The sequence below is a fragment of the Pogona vitticeps genome, chromosome 3 (genome assembly GCF_051106095.1).
Source record: "Pogona vitticeps strain Pit_001003342236 chromosome 3, PviZW2.1, whole genome shotgun sequence".
NCBI classification, from domain to species: Eukaryota; Metazoa; Chordata; class Lepidosauria; order Squamata; family Agamidae; genus Pogona; species Pogona vitticeps.
The window spans coordinates 103,361,283-103,384,446 of record NC_135785.1 but is presented as its reverse complement, the minus strand read 5'-3'; the positions used below and the strand labels follow the sequence as shown (position 1 = coordinate 103,384,446).

The window sequence follows — 23,164 nt, the reverse complement described above, 5'->3', positions numbered from 1 at the left end:
AATTGTCTTGGGCCAGATGGTCTGGCTGATCAGGCAGCCTGAGCAGGAAGGGAACAACAGCCCCTTCCTTAATCGTTGGCAAAGCTTCATTGCAGTGAATGTTCTCCTTAAGCGCAGAAGGGACAGGGACCACCCCTCCATTTGGCGGCTGTACTAAAACTGGCTGTACCTGCTCTTGTTTCTTTTGCCCTTTCTGTGTTCTTGGCTAAAGCAGGAGAAATCATAGAAACCCAGCAGAGACATGAAGCCCTGCTGGAGGACCTGCAGAATGATATTCACCAGGCAGCAAGTCACTTGGGGGCCCTGCAGAAGGCGTTTCACCCTAATGTCAGCAGCACAAGGGGAGAAGCAAGCCACAACGACTCCAACCAGAGAGCAGTTTGGGCAGCTAAGAGTGCAGGTGTGCACAAATCTGCTCCACAGAAGGGCTGGTGTGTGTGTGTGTGTGTGTGTGTGTGTGTGTGTGTGTGTGTGTGTGTGTGTGTGTGTGTGTGTGTGTGTGTGTGTGTGTGTGTGTGTGTGTGTGTGTGTGTGTGTGTGTGTGAGAGAGAGAGAGAGAGAGAGAGAGAGAGAGAGAGAGAGAGAGAGAGAGAGAGAGAGAAGGTATGCATAGAGGTAACAGGACCAGCTCTACTAAAGGGCAAAATCAAGCCCCCACCTCAGGCTGCAAACTTTGGGGGTTAAATTATTAACTATTTTGTTTTTTACTTGTCATATTTTTAGTAACAGAGATGGGTAGAGATGTTTGTGGGATTTTCACTTGGGAACAAAAATAATTTGCTGCTTTTTGGGTGCCAGGTGTTTTGGCTTGGGTCTCTCCAGGGCCGGACTGGGACCAAAAATCGGCCCTGGCATTTAGAGCACACAGGCCCACCGGCTGTGGGGACACAGGCCCACCTGGCTTTGGGCCAGAATTGGCCCTATGGACCCCTGAAATGCACCGGGGGGATTTTGAGCGAGGTGCTCTCGCCATCAGCCTGGTCTACCTCACAGGGCTGTAGGGAGGAGGATAAAACTTGGGAGGGAGCCGAGGATATGAACGAAACGAATAAACAGAACCTCCCTGTGCAAGAGGAGTGTATCTTTTCTGCCGCAGCACATCCTAAGGAGCAGGATAAGAAGGCAACTCGTATCTAAAGCGGGGTTGTGACATTCTCAGGGGACGGTGAAACAAAGACAGCGTAGCCCAGCTCTGATGAGGAAATTTTCACTTAAAAAAAAAACTGGCCAGGAAAGTTGATCTTCCCGGGACCAGGTCAGGATCCCTCTGGTCGAGGCTGGGTTTGCCGACGAAACTTCAGCCCAGCCTCGTCAGAGGGGCTTTCCTGGGAGGCAGCATGGCCACCCCTGCCCGGGAGGAGAGGCTTTCTTGGCTTCCAGTTTCCGATCGGCCCTCCTCACCTCTTCCAGTCCCCCCTCCGCTCTTTTCCCTGTCCTCGACCCCTTCCTCCTCCTCCTCCCCTCTCCGGGCCCCCCCCCGGCTTTCCCTCCTCGCCCGCCCGCCCAGGGAAGGCTGGCCGAGGCGCCCGCTCCCCCAGCGGCGCGCTTCCCTTTGGAGAGGCCAAGGGCGCCCGGCGAAGGCGATGCGCCCGGGCACCGTGCGCTCTCGGCCACCTGGGTGCCTGGGCAGTGGGCCAGGCCAGGGCGGGGTGGGCGGGCGGTGGGGGAGGATCTGAGGCGAGGCTGCCTCCTCCTCCTCCTCCTCCTCCTCCTCCTCCTGCCGCTCCCACTCCCGCTCCGCCCTCCGGCCCTCCCCGGCCCCGGCGCGCCAGGGCGAGGAAGCGAGCGAACGAGCGAGCGGGGCGGGGGATGCACCGGCCAGACCCTCCGGCCGGGCACCAGCACCAGCCGCGGCCCGAGAGCAGCCGGCGGGCAGGCAGGGCTGGGAAGCCGCGGCGTCTCGGCTGCCCGCGCTAGCCTCGAACAAAGCGCACAGCCGCCGGCGGCGGCTCAGCGGGTGCGGGAGGGAGGCGGAGCGGCCGCGTCCCCATGGCCGCCACCTCCTCCGCCTGGAACCCGCCTTCGCCGCCACGCTAGGAGCCGGGCCTTGGCGTTGCCCCCCCTCGGGCGCGGGTGTGCTCTTGGGCCGGTTGGGGAGGTTGGGGGGGACGTCCCAGCTGGAGGGGCAGGAGGAGGAGGAAGGAGGAGGAAGAGGAGGAGGCAAGGCAAGGCAAGGGGGCGGGGAGGGAAGGCTCCCTTTTGCTCTCTCGCTCGCTCGCTCTCTTTTGGGGAGGGGGGCTCAGCCTGGCCCTGCGCTGAGGCAAGAACCGGCCCTTCTGACCATCGGCCCTTCTGGCATTTGCCAGAATTGCCAGATGGCCAGTCCGGCCCTGGGTCTCTCCACCAAGTCAGCATGGGCTTTGGTCTAATTCTTCTGTGTGTGTGTGGGGGGGGGGCTATGTGGACTGCCACTTCCCTATGCTTTTTCCAAATTAATACAGTTTCACATTACCTTGTTTTGTTTTCATTTTGTGTTGTATTTCAGAAGGGCAGGAGCAATTCCTTCAGCAAATGCTTTTTCCCCATGTGGAGAATTTCTTAAGGCTCCATTTTCACCCAGTCTGGGCAAGCTTCAATAAAAGTCTACAGGATCTTTCTATTGCCCTGAAAAACCTTTCACAAAATGTCGAGGCCAATCGGAGAAACATAGAGAGCTTCCAAGAAAGCACCGTGCCCAAGAAAGATTTCCAAGAGCTTGGGACAAAGTTTGAATCCAAAATTCAAGATAATGTCCTGAAAGTGGAGCAGATGAAGAGAGAAATTGAGAGTCATTTCCATCAACAGCAGGCAGCCATTCACTACAATCTCACCATGATCAAAGCAGACATTGACAACAAGCTCAAGAGAAACCACAAAATACAACATATGTCTTTTTCAGCGTTAAACCACAGCATCATAGACATGAGACAAGAGCAAAATAAACTCCAAGGAGAGCTTGAGGTTCTGAGCAGAAACCTAGTCTTCCCCGTACAACTTGGTAGCCAAAATGAGCCATTTGCTGACATAGACGTTCAAGTTCTCAATCAGACCCTGACAGAGCATGCTGAACAGCTAAAAGAACTTTATAAGGAGTCTGAAGAGGACTATCAAGAACTAACTCGATCAATCAGTAACTTAAAAGTCAACTTAAGGCAGAACATAGAGGAGTTCAGGGTAGATTTAATTGAAAAGGATCTTATATTAGAGGAATACAGAGAAGATATGGAAAGAAAAATTCTAGTTCTCAATGATACTCTGGCCAATATTGAACAAGGCCACTGGGATCTACAGAGGTCTTTAAAAGCATGTCATTGTGAAAATCTGCCTCTAGGCAATAAAGAAGATCAAATGAACATCAGCCAAATAAACAGAGAAGAAATAAAGCAGCTGGAGGCACGATTAAAAGACCTTGCTGCAGCTTTCCCCCTAATACACCACTCTATAGATTTCCAACAGGAACAGAGCCGGAAATTGGAAGGCAGCATGTCTCTTCTTAAGTTCCACACTGAAACACTGTCTGAAAATATTGGAACCCTGAAGGAAAATGATGAGAGGATGCATGGGCACATCAAATATCTCAATAGCTCTTTCAACTCTCTGCTCATGGATGCAATGAGACATGAGAAAGCACTTGTAGCTGTGCTTGGGGATGAAATTATGGACGCCTTGTCCGAAGATGACTCTGGCACCTTTTTCTCACCCCCAAATCATCAGCAGGTGTTGGATATCAGATTGATCTTAGATCATCTAAAGAAGCAAAATGTTACATTAGAATCCCTTAGAGACAGAATTCATTCTCTGGAGATGGAACATGAGAACGATTCCAGTGCCGGTAAATCTACTAAACAGCCTGTCCCTGAGAAGGAGGCAGAAGATATTGTGCAAGAGGTCAACTCTGAACATGACAGAGTGAAACATATGGAACCAAACCATGAAGCTGCCATGGAGGATGCTCTTGACAATCCAGCCTATCATGATATCATGACTCTAAAGAAAGAGATTGAACACATCAGCAAGGAAATGAAGAAATATGAATCACAATGGAATCACACTAGTTTCTGCTGTAATCATACCAGAGTCAATTTTATGGAACCACTCACTATTTCAGTGGAGAACCTGAGGGAAGACCTTGCAACAACCCAACAAAGCTTTGAAGAGCACCTACAGATTTTTCAAAAACTGTTTGGAAGCAACAAAGAATTAGCTGCTGCAAATATAAGTCTAGATGTTGCAAAGATTCAGTCACTGGTAGGCAGAAGGATGAGAAAGCAACTGAAAGTTCAGGACCATCAAAAAATAAGGGACAAGAAGGAGACCAATGTTCGCCGAGAAGGAACTTTAAATGGAAGAAACAAGATATACTTGGAGAACATGGAGACAGGTAGGTTTCTTCCAACAAGTCCCTTTAGTAACACTGGGGTTTTCTAAAACGTATGTTTCGGCCGGGACTTGAAAAATTCTTAAAAAAGCAAATATGATCTTGTTTGTGTTATGGGCTGCCAAATTTCTTCCAAATTGTGATGACTCTGTGTATTAGTGACCGCCCAAAGATCCTTTCAGTAACATCCCTGCTCAAATCTTGCAAATGAAAGGTTGTGGTTTCTTTTACTGAGTTGATCAAACTCACATTCAAACTTCCTCTTTTCCTACTTTCAGTGAATCTTTTCTTATGTTAGGGGAAGAGAGAGACAACACTTGAAACCTTTTCTGAAAAATATCCAACTACTCTAGTGCACTCATTTCTCAATGATGTTTGTTGAAACTGTTTACTGACAGAGAGGGCAAAGTGAGAAGAGGCCTACAATGAAGTTAAAGCCACCAAAAGAAAATTCTAGAAGATGGTCCCAATAAGGCCTGAATCACAAAGTAGTTTTAAAAACTTAATTTTCCTGTATCATAGCACCATCTTCTGACAAGAAAGTGAACTATCTGTAAAACTGACTTTTTCCCTCAAGAAAAAAGAAGCCATTAGTAAGTAAGTAAGTAAGTAAGTAAGTAAGTAAGAAAGAAAGAAAGAAAGAAAGAAAGAAAGAAAGAAAGAAAGAAAGAAAGAAAGAAAGAAAGAAAAGAAAAGAAAAGAAAAGAAAAGAAAAGAAAAGAGCTGGCTAGAAAATGGAAAATTAGCAAAAACCTATCTGTAAATAGTTGGTAAAAATGTGTTTGTGGTGTTGCTCTTGCAGAGAGGTTAACTCGAGAAGTTCAAAGAGCCAGTGGACAATTAAGAGTTGAATTACTTTGAAGTGACATGGTGTCCATTCATAGTGTATACCTACCAAAGGAAAGAAAGAAAATGGGCAGCAGCTTCAACATCCACATACGGCATATCTCTGCGGAGAGATCTGTTCAGATGTCAGTGATTGTTTACAATGTGAGATGACAGGCCATTTTTTTCTTTCTTATTCTTACTTGTATTGGTCTTTAATGTAATGTTTAACTAATTTTTTTTTTAAAAAAAACTAAGGATGAGATCAGACGGGCATTTGTCCCAATTTGGTCTGCTACAGGAACGGGCTGGTTCTCTCTCTTTTCAGAGCAATCAGACAACATAATTGCAGAGTGAACCAACCCATCCCCAGAGTGTTCCTATGCACACCTTTCCGGGTCTATGTAAGGAGCACTGGGGTCTTTGGTGCAAGTGGGATTGCTCCATTTTGGTTTATTTCCAGCATGTGCAGTTGCTGAAAATGAATCAAAGTGGAGCTTGCTGCTTTAATTTTGCATTCTGCTTACAATTTACAATTTTGTTAAGTGGATTAACAAGGACATGCAGTATTAAAATCAATACATTCAAGTTTGGATCAATGACAGAATATACATATCTAAGTAAGCCCTCTATTTTTCTCTCTGGCAGATGTGGGATTTATGTGAGTTTTCCAGAAAAAAGGGACCCCTCCCAAATTTCCCAAGTGATTGAAGGATTCATAAAGATGAACCTCTCCCAAGCCAAACACCCATGGCCCTGTTTTTCTTCCCATTTATAATCCAATTTCTTTTCTTTTAAACTTGATGGCAACCATGACAAATGTACACTGATTAAGAAAGCAAATATTTTCCTACCTTCCTGTCATCCGATTTTTTCCCCTGCCAACAGTATAAGTGTGCAGTTATAGGGCCCTCTGGAAAACTTCCAACTTTCTCTAGTCCCTGATGTCTCTACAATGGGAGGGGGCAGTGTAGCAAAATACTCTCTTGTATGCTGCTGCTGCTGCTCTCACTGTTAATGCAGTGAAGATGGCTTTAACATTTAGGACGTGAGAGAAGATGGTGAAAACAACTTGCAGATTCAGTGAAACTCCAACCAAAAAGCTCACTTTGTTTTTCAGGTAGATTTTGATGGGCCTCAAGATTTCCAAACTGTGCCATCATCCCTATTGTCAATGTGGAAATGTTACAGGAATTTTATCAAATCATATTCATGTTGCTACCTTTTCTATCCCTATCTAGGCACAGCTGTGGCTTTTTATGTGAGGTATCCAGAAGATGGAGCATCTATGTCATACCTCAACGGAACATATCTTAATTATGGAGGAGGTTTCTATCCTGAACATGGTTACTTTAAGTCACCTCAGAGTGGTATCTATATGATTGCTATCAGTATGGAACTTCCTCCAGGGCCTGCTTTGGGGCAACTAGTTTTCAGCAATGGACACAGAATGACACTAATGAGCTATAAGAAGATAAAGGCAAATGGAGGCCCCATGACTATTTTTGCACTAGTAGAGCTGAAGAAAGGTGAACACATGTCATTTGAACTGGTGCAAGGTGCCTCAGTAAAGCAGGAGCCAGCTGGTTTGAGTATGGCAGGATTTCTGATATTCAAAACTTGAAAAAAGGCCCTGATATAGTAGATGCCTTCCTGTAAGCACAACAAACCTCCTTCTCTGACTATTGCGCTGGTATTGTCTAAAGGTAGCCCCACCCTTGAATTGTTTCAGTGGTGCTTTCTAGACATAGTTCAGCAGCTGCTTAGCAGCATCAAAAACAAATGTGAGCTGTATGAAAATTCAACATATTTCTTCCATACTTTAAAAAAAGTAAAATTCTATAAGAGTCTTTGATTCCATTCATTTTCTGCAGCTCAAGAAAGAGCTTCCCTTTCAATCCACAATTACAGAATCTGGCTATCTTATGAGCAATATCATCACATGTGAAAGCCAATAAAAATTGTTTCACTCAGCCATGTGCCCTATGTGAGGTATGCACATATAGGATTTTAGATTTAGAAAAATGGGAATTTCTAAGGTCTGTAATGTTGTTTGTATCAGAATGTAAATTGAGATAAGTGTATCACTTAAGCAACAATCCTACATATATTTATCAGTACTGTAAGTCTCACTGAAATCAATAGGGCACATTTCTGAGGAGGCATGTATAGGATTCAACTCCTCCTGTACATCCTTGATAATTATCTTCTTCTATACCCTAGGATGTAGCTTACTTTGCAAATTTTAATATCTTATTGAAACACAGGAATCTGCTGATAAGATCAGTGCTTATGCCAAACATTCCATGTAGACACCAACATCAAATGGCCACTTCTAGACCAGATAATATTAAGATCTCCTTTAGTGAAAATAATTCCCATTCATATCAAACAATGGATAGGGATAAAGCTTATGAGAGGTGGATACACATTTTGAAATTATCAACATGTACTTTCAGAAAATTAAACATTTTTGTTTTGTTTTTATAAACAGTACTGACCTTTCTATTAATTCTTTGGATCTTTTTGTTCACCTGCTAGATACTGTCATTATTTCTGGCTCATGGCAATCTTTGCCAGGTTTCCTAAGTATAAAGCCCTCAGAAGTGGTTTACAAATCCCTTCTTTGTTGGTACTCCTACTCACTAAGCTATCATGCCACCTACTTAAACCTATATATAGCTCTGCAAAAAACGAAACAAAACAAAAAAGACAAAAACATGCTAAGTTCTCCTCTTGGTAAACATGCATAGGAGCATGTAATAAAGTTGTGCGAGACTGAGTGTTTCAAAACTGAATATGCTACCTTATAACCTGAAAAGCCACTACCAGTAAGTTTTAAAACAATGTGTATGCGTGCATGTGTGGATGCATGCCCATGTATACACACATACTTAATGTACCATGGGTTTATAATATGTTCTTATGCATGTTTACCAAGAGGAGAACATCACTTAAGGTCAACAGTCTTATTTGGTTACAGGCTCACAGCCTTAATTTAAAAAAAAATGTGTGTGCTTATTGAAGATTAAAACTACAATGATTATTATAATTTTATTTACATATTGGTATTGCTGTTAAATAGGCAGAACCCCAAGTCCCTTTGAACCTACATGCTACTAAACCAGAAATATACTTACCACCTCAATTCAGCCAGGTAGTATGTATTTTACTTCTTGCAGCAAGTTTAGTATACTGTTGCAACTATTTAACCTCTGCAGCAGAAATATATACTCTGAATGCAATGTCTTCTGTGCAGTAGGTGCATAACTTCATAATAATGTGTTTTCACTTCAAACAGCCACAACAGAACATTAAAGAATAAACATGTTCTGAATTTAATGAAATAACAATCCCAATTTAACTAACCAGGTTGTTGTACATGTAATGATCAAATACTTAGGGCCATGCTGGATCTCCTTCCTGCACTAATTTTAAAACATGCAGTTATTTGTGCAGAAGAACACTGAAACCAGAGTGCAGTATAAACTGTACATGCTGTACATCGTTCTACATGTTAATGGTAAAAGCTTCCATTAAGCACGGACCTTTATGTAGCCCAGTGGGATTGTTCACATATGGAGGAAGATATCAGCACCTCTAGAAAACTCCAGGGTTTGCAGAAACAAAAGAAAATCTCAGAAATAGATAATTAAAGACTCGGAATTCTCAATGACTACAGAATGCTAACTGGTTGATGTCAGGCATAAGTGGAATGGCATATTCTGAGAACAACAGAACAAAAATCATATCTGGCTTGGACTTTGAACTGAAACACCCCATACAGCAATATTGTGCTGTATTCCATCTGAATGCATTGATCAAAATGTTCTTGTGTAAAGTTATGCCCATGCATGCTGATGACACCACGAGATAAAGGATCTTACTGTTCATTAAGAGTTTCCTATTCCACACATATACCTCTGCAGTTCCAGGGCTCTGTTCGGATCCCTTCTGATCTGGGGAAGCCTTCTGGAGCCTCAGGAGTGGGTGGGAGGAAGCTTTTAATGTTCAAAAATTGCTGTTGAGAGTCCTTGGTGCTGGGATCAGCACCAACAATTTTTGGGCCATTAAACTCCCCGGGCCATTCCAAGGTTTCCAGAGACTTCTCCAGGTCAAAGGACATTGCAAAAGAGCCTCAGAACCTGGGGTGGGAGGTAACAGGAAACTTTTAATGAGTGATAAAACCCCACAGCTGATGATGTCATTAGCTTATACGGATATAACTTTACACAAGAGGATTCTGGCCATGAGATGTAGTCAGCATCTTCGAGACAGATGAAAAAATGGGGAAGGGAATCCTTGAAGGAAAAAAAACTTGGAAAGGCTGCTTTACATACCAAGGTGGGATGTGCTGCTTTACAAAGAAATAAAAGATGCACCACTTTAAGAGTAGAACTACTCATGCCACACAACACAGTTATTTAAAAAAAATCAATTTCCTCACATGAAGTTGTTCATCCCCTCCATTAGTGCATCATCATTTACTCCATGTAATTTTACTGTAACACAATGTGTTTCTCTACCTTAACTCACTAGCACTGCTACTGTTAGCATATCTAAAAGGCACACCAAAGAGTTAGTAATGCTACATGTTATTGGGGAGGGGGAAAATAGGAAGGCATTTAATTTTTAACAACCACTGCAGGTTGTGTATGTGGCATAAATTCTGCACTACGTGAACATGGGGTTCTTTCTCTTGTCAGTATGGAACAGTGCAATTGCTTACACAAATTTCTTTTTGCCTGCATACAAAACATGCCCACTCAGGAATTAAGAAAAGCATTACTTGTCTCAAGCATAGCTTCTACTCCTGTAAAAATACACAGAAGCAGAGAGCAGAAGTGACTAATGCATTGTTTGACAATATCTTAAAGAGAAAAAGATCTGCATTTCGAACAAGTATGCACTCTTCATCAAGGTTGCAGTTTGAATGTTATTTTGCACTTTAAGTACAATCTTTAACCACTTTAAGTACAATCTTGCAACGCATATACGTTTTTGACACTTGTTTTAAAACAGAAAATGCTTTTGAACACAAATACAAAATTGTTAACAAACAAATGTATTACTAATGTTTACTAAAATAAGATTATTTACTTAAAAATGATACATTGACATAAATCTGTGTACAGAACAAAGCAATTCATGGTAAACTTAAGGCACCTTTTAAATCAGATGCTATACAAAAAGACATTTAGCATGTTACATTTACAGACATTCTAAACTTCTGGCATACATAACAAAAAGAGTATACTGCTTATTTCACCCTTTCTCTTTTTATTTACATTTTACATAGGTTAGCTACATTATTCTCTCTGTATACAATATTGTACATTTTAATATTGGACATGGATGAATCAGAGCACAAAACATGAGTAGAGTTTGTTGGCTTCTCTACTGCAATCAGGGCTACTGCAGGGCAAGGAACTATTCAATGTGATGATTTTATTTGGATGAGAGTGAAGTATTGTTCATATTTAATACAGGCCTTTACTTTTAGAAGTAGCCCAGAAGAAACTTTTGTAAAAACTACGAAGAAACAAAGATGCATTAGGAATTATCCTGTTAACAGGATTTGTTTCACTGAGTTTTATACAAGAGAAGTTCCTGGTGACCTGCTTCTCGTGCTATTACAGACCTATGGATTCAACCACACTGTGGGTTTTAGAAACATGCCACAAGTCTTGGGGACTGAATAGAAACAGGACTAGCTGAATTTTATACCGAATTACTGTCACAAGGCAAGATAATTGAACAAATCAAGATAAAAAAGACTTCAATAAAGATAATCCAAATCAAAGGCCTTTCACAGCCAGAAGACTGTTTAATTTATCATACAGTATGCAAGTAAGTCTGAGACTAACATTTTAGTTACAGTTCTAAGTCAGATAACATTATTGCAGAGATCTTATTTTGAAAATCAAATTTTTAGAATCTGCTATCCTTTTGATCAGTTTTATGTGCTTATGAATGCAGAGAAAAAAAATAAAAAGCTTGTTTTCTGTATTCGAGAAGGATTTCACGGCTGGGATCTAATGGTTGTTGTGGGTTTTCTGGGCTCTTTGGCCATGTTCTGAAGGTTGTTCTTCCTAACGTTTTGCCAGTCTCTGTGGCTGGCATCTTCAGAGGACAGCACTCTGTGCTCTGGTCACAGAGTGCTGTCCTCTGAAGATGCCGGCCACAGAGACTAGTGAAACGTTAGGAAGAACAACCTTCAGAACACGACCAAAGAGCCAAAAAAACCCCACAACAACTTCTGTTTTCCATCCGTCACATGGTGCAAATCTAATCAAGGAAGCCCCACGGTCCCACCAGCAAATTACATCTAGAGCTCAGAATGCTTAAGGACGAGATCTAAAAATGGGAAGCATTTAAAAACAACAGCAGGGTTATGAGTTCGTTAAGAAGCTAATTATTGTAATAGACTGATGAGGAATTACATCATGCACCAGGTGACATCAGCCCCTCAAGAATGGCAAACATTTTCAGAAGTTTTTCACTGTATGTGGAATTCATAGATTGATTTTCATGGCACCAGTAAGAGCTTCACCCTTTGTGCATAATTTAAGATTATGACATCTTTTGTAAATGTAACACAGGCAGAAAGCATGCATATAAACAAATAAAAATAAGTCTATGTTCTTGGCTGATTTGCTCAACATGGAAGTTTAATCTGAGGAAAAAAATAGAGTGAATATATTGATTTTAAGAACAGTTTAGGACAAGCCAAAATTATTCTAAAGGGAAAGTGGCATTTATTTTTGCCTGCTCTAAGCTTCTCTTACTGCAACACATATCTAGCGTTTGGAGATTTTTTTAAACACTGACCAACCTTTCTCACTGATTTCAATGACATTTTTCTGCCTGCTTCTTTCAAACTTCCAAAGATGGTACAACTTTCAATAGTTAGAATTCTTTCACACAAAAGATGGACAATGAAATACGCTATAGAAGGAGGAACTCATCAAACATTACACTTTTGTTAATGTTAATTTCAAAAGTTCAAAATTCCTATTCAGACTGAATGTTTTCTCAAAAATTATAATTCCAAGGCACAAACTTGTAGTTCGTGAAAGATTATGAGCATTACACAATGGAAGATGTCAAAATTAGCACACGTGTTCTGAAGGCTATCAGAAAAAATAGATGGTGATATGCTTATACAAGGAGTCTCACACACAGACTGGGTGGGGGAGACTTCACAATCCTGTTGGCATTAAAAATAAGGCAACAACCTGTTGACAAATGCAAAATATACTAAGAAACCCCATTTTCTCACAAAAGCTGCCACTTTTCACTATCTGGTTGTAATGGGGTGGCCATTATTAAGATGCTTCTGTAGTTGACTGCATCATACACATATACTAGCATCCCACATATAGTTTCTCCATAGACCTGGAAGTTGTGATCACTAATATTTAGCAGTGGGATTGAGATTAAAAACCTACAGCATATAAAGTGTAGCTTGTCTATTTGTATCAGACCTATCAATTGTTAGGAAGAATTTTACCTCACATCAGGTACATATGTGTGGCTCTGTATCACTGGAAATAAACATAAAATTATGAATTACTCGCCTATGACTGACAGTGTAGCAAATGGCATCTGAGAACTACTTTGGCCAAATCAATAAAATGATCTGCGGAGGTGTTAAACAGATGTACTTTTAAAAAAAGAAATATGCATGGGTTTTTATTTATAAAAGTGCTCAAGGAATTACAACAAAAAGGCAGCAAGTAAGATATGACAAACTATATTTGCAATAATTCATAGCACTGAAAAGACAGAAACTGTTTTTAATTGGCTCTTAGATCACATCAGCCTATACCACGAACTAGGGATAGGAGTGGGATTCAAATTCAAAATGAAAATGGAATATTTGGCCACATTTTTGTAACAGAAATTTCTTGCTATAATTTCAAAACATTTCAAGGCAAATCATTTCATTTGATTTGACTAATAACTGCACAGGTTTTTAAAAACCCAGTAAGGTTCTACAGCTGATTCGCCTTTAATACAGAATACAGTATATTCTAAAATAAGGGGCTGTTTGCTATGCTGTAAAGTAAGGCCTCCTAAGAAAATACTGGGGAATAAACTAGCTCCTTGATATGACAGCTAGCAGTAATTACTCCAATCCAGTTCTGGCTGCTTTGGTTTATTCAAAAGTCTTAAGTCAGCATTAAAATTAAATTTAAGCACATAATGAATTACTAATAAAACTAACCAACCTCCATGGCACTTAGAAGAACACAGTATTCCATTATAGAAAATGGAAAACATATACCTCACCAGATTAGGTGAGAAAGCTCAAAGTATCATTGTAAACAAATATTGATTAAAATGGAATTTTAATTAAAATAGCTTTGTGTAGACCAGTGGTTTTCAATCTGTATTCCCTGGTACCCCAGGTTTCTCAATGGTTTATCATCAATGGCTCCTTAAGAAATAAAAGGAGACAGCTTTCTCTGACAAACCTCTTGCTGATTTTGGCTGATAAGCTAGAATCATAGGGAGAATGAGATAGTATGATAAGCCTCTGAAAAGTGACACTGAGACCCAAGAAGTGTGCTTAGTGCTCCATGAGAACTGACTACATTCTTTCGCATCAGGCAAATATTCTCTGGCAGACATACATGGGTTCCTCAAAACATTAGCTGAGAATGGGATAAGGGTCCCTGACAGAGTAAGAAATCAACTGGCTGAAACTAATAATCTGATGTTTTATGCCAAATATTTACCAGCCATCTGAGCAAAACAAGAGAAATAGATAGTTTTAAGATCATCAACCTAAATGCCTTCTCCTGGCAGTGGTTGAAAAAGTGACAAACTCTTTGTTTAAGGCCTGTTGTATAATATTGTCTGTGACTTGCTGTGTTCAAAATAAATTAATCCATAGCTTATGTACCAATGTTTCAGCTGAATATGTACTAATATTTAAAATACATTAACTGAAAATAATAATAAAAAAATCAGTGACTTTAGGAAATGTAAAATAATTTTGGACACTATGGCATAATTTTTTAAAAATGCTGTAATCTATTGCCTTATCATTGACCATTTGCAACCTATATAACATTTTTTAAAAAGTAAAACATCCCCACATTTGATTGCTTTTTGACATCTGATCTGCTGATCGTAATAATATATATTATTAGGATCGTAATAATATATATTATTATATATGATTGTTGAGTTGACATTAGCACTGCATTATAATTCTTACTGAATACCTCTGACAGGGAAATTGAAATATCTTTGTAGTAGTGTAGCACCCCATATCTGCTAGGAATTGGTTCCAAGCCCCTTGCAGAGACAAAAATTATTTTCACATGCATTGCCGGAATTAGCCACTAGAGAACATCAGACCATGTTATCTATTCTTCACTAAGAAGTATTCATAGCATAGTCTCTGGCTCCCTCTAGTGGCTGGTTTTGGTAATAAATGTGTAAAGTTTTTTCAGGATTTTTTTTCCTTTAAGATTTTTAATATTTTCAGACCATGGATAAGTGAAATGACAGGTTACCCACCTGTAATTGTAGGTCTTCGAGTGGAGCTCTGTGATTCATACTCTGGGTGACCTGCACCTGCGCAGAGCCTCATCAGAAAGTTTTAGAGCTTCTGCGGTAGCAAAAAACACATTAAAATAAGCCCCCTCCCCACCCGTATAAGTACCCTGGTGCCAAGGCTCCCCTTTCAGTTGTGTCAATCGCCGCTACATTAAGCAGAATGGTGTGACAGTGGGGAGGACGGGCGGGATATGTGAATCACAGAGGTTCACTTGAAGAACTACAATTACAGGTGGGTAACCTGACCTTCTTCATGGCCTCTGTGAATCACACCCTCCATTACTAAAAAGCTGTCTTACCTGAAGGCTAGAACAGCACGTCCAACGGCTGCATCAGACTTCTGCCGGAGGTTGAGTCTATAATGCTGGATAAAAGTGGACGGTTGTGCCCAGGTGGCAGAGGTGCAGATGTCTGGAAGAGGTACGCTGCACAGGAATGCCGTAGAGGTCACCACTGCTCTGGGAGAATAAGGGCGAATCACCTTTGGGACTGGTTTGTGTGCCAGCTGATACACGAGGTGAAAGGCTGAAGTGACCCATCCAGATATAGTTTGAGACATCATCTGGCAACCTTAAGTAGGTGGTTGGTGACTTATAAAAAGTCAAGGTGAACACCTGAAAGGTTGGGTGTGTTGGACATAAAAGGCAAGGGCTCGCCTAACGTCTAAAGTATGGAGAATTCTTGAGTTGTGGATGGTAACAGGAAGAAGGAAGGAAGGATAAATGGTTGAGAGAGATGGTATTGAGATACGGCTTTGGGGAAGAAAAAAATATCCATGGATAGTTTGACTTTGTCCAGAAAAAAATGTAAATAAGGATAGTCATGACGTAAGGCCGCTAAATCACTAGCTCATCAAGCTGTGGTGATGGCGACGAGGAAAACTGTTTTAAAGGTAAGTAGCTGTAAATCAATTGAAGCTAAAGGTTTGAAAGGAGCTTTAGTAAGTTGTTGCAGTACTAGTCTTAGTGACCATTGTGAGAAGGCGGACAGGTTTCTGGGTAGATATGAGATAGACCTTTAAGAAAACATTTCAATGTTGGATGCTTGAAGAAATGAGCTGTCGGAGAGTTAGGGGGCTGATAAGAAACTATGGCAGAGAGGGAAAGGCTGCTAGACTTGATATGAAGCAAAAAACATAGAACAGTAGCAAGTGATTGGTTGACAGAAGGCAATGAAGAAGCTTCAGTGAAAGATCTGAATCTGTTTCGTTTATACAGGTAAGCCTTTCTAGTGGAGGGCTTCTTTGATTGACGGAGAACATTCATTAGCGAGGTGGAATCCTCCACACTGCCAGGTGCAGAACAGGTAAGTCTGGGTGGAGTACTTGGGCGTTGTTCTGCGTGAGGAGGTGGGGCAGACGAGGGAGGTGGCAAATGTCTGATGAGAGACTGGAAACCAGGGTTGTCTCAGCCACCAAGTGGCTATAACGATGGCATCAGGTTTGTCTTGTTGTAGGCGAACCATGACCTTGTGGTGAAGCGGGAACGGCGGGAAAAGGTAAGTGAGGTTCTTGGGCCATCACCTGATGAATGCATCTTCTTCGGTGTGTTTGCAAATGCCAGCTGGAGCAGCATCATTTGCACTTCCGATAAGAGGTCGAGAGTTGGTTTGCCCCATCGTTCGCATAGGCGAAGAAAAACTGATTGGTCTAACTCCCATTTGTGAGAGTGAGAGTTTGTGCAGCTGAGTAGATCAGCCAAGTTGTTGTGCCCAGCAATGTGTAAAGCCGTGAAGCAGATATGATGTGCTAGGCACCACTCCCAGAAATCAACTGCTAAATAGATCAGACTTGGACAGTGGGTGCCACCTTGTTTCAGAATATAGTACATTGCTGTGGTGTTGTCGGTGGCAATTTGTACCATCTTGCCAGTGCGGGGATTTCTGAAAGCTTTGCAAGCTTTTATAGCCGCCAACAGCTCTAATTTGTTGATGTGAAGCAATTTCTCTCTGGAAGATCACTTGGTGTGGATTTTGAGAGATTTGCAGTGAGCTCCCCAGCTTGTGAAGCTGGCGTCGGTGGTGACCTATATTTGTGGTCATGGTTGTCAGAATGGCAGCCCAACTGATAGGTTGGGAGGAAAATGCCACTACTGAAGTTGGGAGGTGAGTTCTGGGGTGACCCTTAAAAGAATGTGAGAAGGGTCTGTAAGTGGGTGAAAGAGGGCGAGAAACCAGAACGGAAGAGATATGATCTTGAGACATATGTGCTGCACTACTGAAGTCATAGACGCTATGGTGCCTAGTACACATTTCACAGTCAAGGCGGGTACCATAACATGAGGGGTGAAAACTTGAAGTAATGCAATGTTTTTTCTCTTATCTGGAGAAAGAAAGGCGGGAGCTTGTGTGGAATCTATGTATGCGCTATATAATGAATACTCTTTGCAGGTTTCAAATTTGATTTTTGTTCATTGATCGCGAAGGAGGGTAAAGGTGAAATGAGTGTTTCATTGGACCTTGCGACAGGAATGAGCTATGAGGAGCCAATCATATATATACGGAAATATGAGAATTTTTTGCAACCTGAGGTAAGCAGCTACTGGTGCCATGCACTTGGTGAATACTCTTGGAACTGTTGCAAGGCCAAAAGGAAGCCTTTTGAATTGGTAGACTTGTGATCCTAGCTGAAATTGAAGGAATTTTGTGTGTGAATGATGTATGGAAATATGGAAGTATGTGTCTTTGAGATCTATGACAGTGAACCAGTTGTTTCTGCGGAGTAAAGGGAGAACTGATTCGAGGGTAACTATACGGAATTTTGTGGTAATGATGTATCTGTTTAACTCTTGTAGGTCTAAGATGGGGTGAAGACCCCTGTCCTTTTTGAGTATGATGAAACAGCAGGAAACCCTTTGTTGTGTTGTGAGACAGGTTGTATGGTGTCTTTGAGGAGTAAATTTCTTATTTCCTCTTGTAGGGCTGGAGATGGTGGAGTGATGACGTGTGTTGCCGGAGGAAGTTGGAAGAAATGGATGCAGTAGCCGTCGCGGATGATGGACGTACCCAGGCATCTGTAGTGATGGATTCCCAGACAGGTATCTATTTCCAGATGGTATCGCCGAGCTGGATAGCGCAATTGGCTGATTGGCGGTTGCGGTTTGTCCAGTCGAGCACTGGTTGAGGCAAATGGCAACCCAGTGAGAGTACTGAGCCACGTGTGATGAAATAGATGGCTCCAGAGACTGTTGGGGCCGATGTCTCTGAGGCAGTCCCAGTGGATGATCAGATGTTGCTGAATAACGTATGGTCTCTGGTTGTTGTTCAGACTTGACCCTGTCAGGTGAAGCAACTATGGAAGTGTTGCTCAAAAGAACAGAGTGTTGAGGACTGGGAGGAGAAGATGTTAATCGATCGACTGTCATCCCATTCTGGTGATTGGGAGCAGGGCTGATGAGAGGGGAGTCTGTCATCGTCAGAAGGCGAACCAGTAGAGATTGATTGGGCGGTTTGTTGAGGCTGCTGAGAAATGACTGCAGCTTTAGATTTATGCTGTTTAGGTCTTTTAGGCGGGGAAGGCTCTGGAACAGAAGAAGCTTTGGTGGACATTTGACGTTTACTGGAGGGCTTTGATATTGAGGATTTCTGTATAGAGCACTTTGATTTATGGGTTTTTGAAGTTTTAGACAAAGTTGATGGAGCGTCGGAGTGGAATGGTGTGGTCGATGGACGTTGTTTTGAGGCTTCAGGAAGAGTCTTCTGCATTACTTTGGTTTGTGAGGTGGCCTTACAAAGAGTTTGGGCCATTTTGGTTGGTTGAAGGGATTGTTTCCAAGGATGGAAACAATCTGGATAAGTGACAATGGAGGACTCCACGCTTGAAGTTCTTACAATGCTGGCAGGAGGACATCTGGTGTGCCTCTCTCAAGCAAAAAAGACACTTGGCATGGCCATCAGAGAGGTATTTTGTTATCACAGACCACGCAGTGTTTAAACAGGCCCAAAGGGGCTATGAATAGGAGAAAATAATTTGCGAAAAAAACGATTGAGGGCTGTGTGCTGCAGCCGGGGGCCGAGCGAAGTAGGAAAGAAAAATCTCTGATGATAACGAATCTGATCTAAAAGTTTAAAGGAAAAAAAGATTGATAACAGGAAGGAATCAAGAATAAGCTTTCTTTCTCTTTTACTCACAGAAACAGAACTATGAGGCTCTTAATGCAGCGGTTAAAAGAAAACTGAAAGGGGAGCCTTGGTGCCAAGGTAATTATACGAGGGGGGAGGGGACTTAGTCTAATGTGTTTTTTGCTACCGCAGAAGCTCTAGAACTTTCCAATGCGGCTCCACGCAGGCGCGGATCAACCAGGGTGTGATTCACAGAGGCCATGAAGAAGAACCGCAGATACAGGGGTCCTACTCTATTCATGAGATACTTTGACAGATTTGTACACACCATATTCAGCAGTTGTGTCTCTGATCAAACTTAAACAGAATAATATTTTAAAATCTTCAGGTGTCGTATAGTACGTTTACACATACTATAATATGTTTATACATACACAAAAGAGCAGATATTTAACAAATAAATTTACAAAAAATGCAATATAAATAACTTCCCTTTTAAAATCTAACTAGGGTACAGTTTACAGTACAAGATTACAGGCACTTAAATTATCAGAGAAGTTCAGCTGTTCCATGTTGTGTGCTCAGTCTTCAGAAATTCATAGCGCTGAATTGAGTTATGAATTGTTCTTCACATCAGAATTGAAGTTGACTTACTGCATAGGAGTGCATTTGATTTTTGGTCATAAAATATGTAATTTTTTCCATGCAGCACAAAAGGAACATAGAAATTAATTTTCTATGCAATCCATACTGTTCTCATACTCCATTACAGAGAAGAAAGTGGTAGCTTGCATGAACACAAATGGCTTCTTATGTACTCCAAATGGCGGGGGGGAAATCCTGGCACACACACACACACAAACCCATAAAAGGCATAATGAATTATCAAATTACACAGTACTCCAGACTCGGAGCTGTTGGTTATTCCTCCAGGAGTCAGTAATATAATCAGGTAGAAGACAAAAAGTTTAATTTTTCTCCCATTGCTGTTGAATTCATTTTAACTTAAGGCTTTCCCAGAAAGCACTATAATCTGAATATGCAATTCAGAACTCAAGAATTTTAAGGGAGTTTGAAAGGGTGGTGAAAATCTCAATGCAGCTCAAAACAGAAAGTAAAACAAGGTTATCCAGATTTGTACCATATAGTGTACATGGATACCTTATTCTACAAAGTACTGAAAGATTTAATATTAGCAGCCTGTAAAAGTGGTGAGGATGTGGGCTAAAACTCAGATGCTAGCTCACCCCCATTGTTCCACTAAACCTACATTTGCACAAGTGAATAGCTTCAGGAGTCCAAACTTCACTCCTCAGTGACATTTCTGTGTCAAATCTTAACATCTTGTGATTCCACCATCTTGCCAAGCGTCTTCTTAATCCTCAAAGCAGTAAGTCTGGAGGCAGGATTGTGGGCCCAGCATTCACACATTAATTTCAATATTGCTCTCAAACACTGAAAATCAAATTAAAAAAAAAGATCTGCTATATAAACAAATACAGATGAAAGAATATTTCTGGTCTCAGTTAATTTCTGAAAAATATATTGGGTTGACCAAGCAGAAAAGACAAGTGGAAGATAAATGTTAAGTACACCGTGATTAACTTTTTCTATTCTAGATGGATGTAGCCACATAAGTGATTAAAAGTTTTGTGAATTATCTCCAGAGTTTCCTACAGGGTGCTGAAATAATTCTCCTTAGAACTAATTGTGATTAATAATTATTTTTTTTAGCTAGGGGCACCAAACTACTGGAAGCACATAATGAACTGGAGATATGGCAAGCAAATATTGTAACCTGTAAGTACATATAAAAGCCTATGCACAAAAAAGAGGAAAAGAGCAAAATTGGGGAAAATATATCTTAAATCTACAACCACAACTCACAGATTCTACAACAAAAATTGTACAAATTGCAATAATCCATGTTTTAAGCCTGCCATTTCCCTAATTTGCACGAGCATTTTTGCACAATTTGGTATTGGATATTAAATTCCTCTTCTAGTCAGAGACTAAGAATGAAGATGTTAGAGAAAGAAAATAGTACAATTGACCCTCGACTTAAGAAGGTCCCTACTTATGGAAAATTTGAGGTACGAAAAGCTCTGGCCGCAAAAATTTAGTTCGACGCGGCCGGAGCTTTGACCTACAAAAGGGAGGGGTAAAGGGTGGGAAATTCAAAGCAGCCCTCTCTGCCCTCTTATCACCTGTCCTTGGTGCCCTCCTGCCTCCTGTGGCTTTCAGCCTGCCTGTCCCCATGGGGACAGAAGGCAGAGGGCACCAGGGACAGAAGACAGAGGGCAGCAGGTGCAGCTTTGGAAGCCTGGGAAGCCGAAAGCCGCTCCATGCCCACTGCCAGCTTTCGGGATTTAAAAAGCTACACCCGCTGCCCTCTTGTCTCCTGTCCCCGGTGCCCTCTGCCTCCTGTCCCTGTGGGGACAGGCAAGCCGAAAGCCGCTCCGTGCCCGCTGCTGGCTTTTGGGGCTTAGAAAGCTGCACACTGGGGACAGGAGACAAGAGGGCAGCGGGTGCAGCTTTCTAAGCCATGAAAACTGGCAGCGAGCACAGGGGGCTTTTGGCTTCCCAGGCTTCCAAAGCTGCACCCGCTGCCCTCTGTCTCCTGTCCCTGCAGGGATGGGAAGCAGAGGACAGTGGGGATAGAAGGCAGAGGCATCCGGTGCCACTTTGGAAGCCCGGGATTTTTTTCTTTGGCTGGAACAGACTAAATGGTTTTCATTGCATTCCTATGGGAAATGGACCCTCGACCTACGGAATTTTCGACCTGTGGCCACCGTTCCAATACAGATTAATTCCGTACGTCGAGGGTCCACTGTACTGGTTTCAAGAAGCCAAAGGCTGAAGACTATGTAGGCAAGAGAGTAACCTACATGAGGTTTTTTTTAAGCCAAGGATGATTCTGGGTCCCAACAAGTTTAACAGCTTTCCAATGAATTAAAAAAAAATTCCTTCCAGCATACTTACTTCATCACTGTTCCATCTATTAGATACTACTGGGCGCAGGTGCTTAACACATACCACTTCCCTCATATCTTCATATGAAGGATCACTGGGCACCATGTCGTAATAGGGTAGCTGGTAATCTTCAACAATACCTACAAGTAATAGAAATTTAAGCCTGCTGTAATCCTTGGCAGAATATACTGTGACAGACATCAGTCTACTATTGTACCGTGTTTTGTTATCAAATTATGGGTAGCCTTGAAGAGGCTACAATTTCCCATTTCAAATAAATACATTATATTGCATTTGTATCACAACTTTCTCAGAAAAAAACTGAGCACAGAATACACATGGACTTAATGAAAGAGGCTATTCTACAAGAAATAGGAAATAAAACATGCCCCATGTGTCAGTATAGGCCAAAACTCTTTGTGTCTTTTAAAATGCTTGATAGACGTTACAAAGCCCCTACTCAGCCATTAGCTTGCCGTTTACTTCCACAACATGGATAACAGGCTAAAGCAGGCAGTGAAGGCATCTTGAAACCCCAGTGACCCCAATTATCCAGTGTACTAACTTACTGGAACACCTCCATGGATAGAAAAGTCTCCCCACTACATACTGCCATCCTCCACAAGCCAAAGGGTGAGACTGTGTGCGTCTGTGTGTGTAGGGCTACCACAACTTCTTTCTGTCATCTAGTAGAGGCTGGATGGCAGAAAAAGAATTAGTGAGAGGAACAGTGGAACTCTATGTGCATAAACAGAGCACTTTTACTCCTACATTTTCTTCCTCCATAAGTTGCGGCATTTCTTCTACAGAATGTGGATGTTACTGACAAATACACCTGGAGGAAATTTCATAGGTAAGAGGGATAATGCAGGCAGTGATGCTCACACAAAAGGAGTCATCTTCCAGTCATGCAAGATGCACTGCCTTTATTGTTCCCAGACACATGACAGGAAAAGCTGCTCAGGGAATCTCAATAATCTCAATAATCAGAGCCTCGTGGCACAGTGGTTAAAACGCTGTACTGCAGCTAAAACTGTGCTCACAACCTGGGGTTCAAATCCCAGATAGCCGGCTCAAGGTTGACTCAGCCTTCTATCCTTCCGAGGTCAGTAAAATGAGTACCCAGCTTGTTGGGGGGGCAATGTGTAGCCTGTATAATTAAATTGTAAACCGCCCGGAGAGTGCTTGTAGCGCTATGGAGCAGTATATAAGTCCAATAAATAATAATAAATAATAATAATAATCAGGAAAAGTGCTTAGGGGTGTGAAAAAAGTCTTGGAGTTGAGGAGGAAAAACCTAGAACTCTTTTCCCTCCCCAGCATGCATTTCTTTCTCCACCAAGGCTGCAAAGCTGACAACTCATTAGTTAATCTACT

At 41.9% G+C, this 23,164-nt stretch overlaps 2 protein-coding genes across 6 annotated transcripts in view; one reads left to right on the top strand and one right to left on the bottom strand.

The window, feature by feature from the left end:
• MMRN2 (multimerin 2) overlaps positions 1-7,673 on the top strand; it is a 30,007-nt gene extending 22,334 nt beyond the window's left edge. The window contains exons 5-7 of one of the 4 annotated variants that reach the window (XM_072995084.2): positions 215-400; positions 2,489-4,360; positions 6,424-7,673. In XM_072995084.2, the coding sequence (XP_072851185.2) occupies positions 215-400; positions 2,489-4,360; positions 6,424-6,806 (2,441 nt within the window). In that variant the 3' untranslated portion in view covers positions 6,807-7,673. Of the gene's footprint in view, positions 1-211; positions 401-2,485; positions 4,361-6,423 lie in introns of all 4 variants that reach the window. The other 3 variants (XM_020805951.3, XM_078390975.1, XM_078390974.1) reach the window with 3 other exon arrangements.
• Positions 7,674-19,070: 11,397 nt separating this feature from the next.
• Positions 19,071-23,164, bottom strand: part of BMPR1A (bone morphogenetic protein receptor type 1A) — a 92,275-nt gene continuing 88,181 nt past the window's right edge. For both annotated transcript variants that reach the window (XM_020805977.3, XM_078391013.1), the window contains 2 exons: positions 21,797-21,927; positions 19,071-20,269 (listed from right to left, as the gene is read on the bottom strand). In XM_020805977.3, coding sequence (XP_020661636.3) covers positions 20,144-20,269; positions 21,797-21,927 — 257 coding nt within the window. In that variant the 3' untranslated portion in view covers positions 19,071-20,143. The remainder of the gene's footprint in view (positions 20,270-21,796; positions 21,928-23,164) is intronic.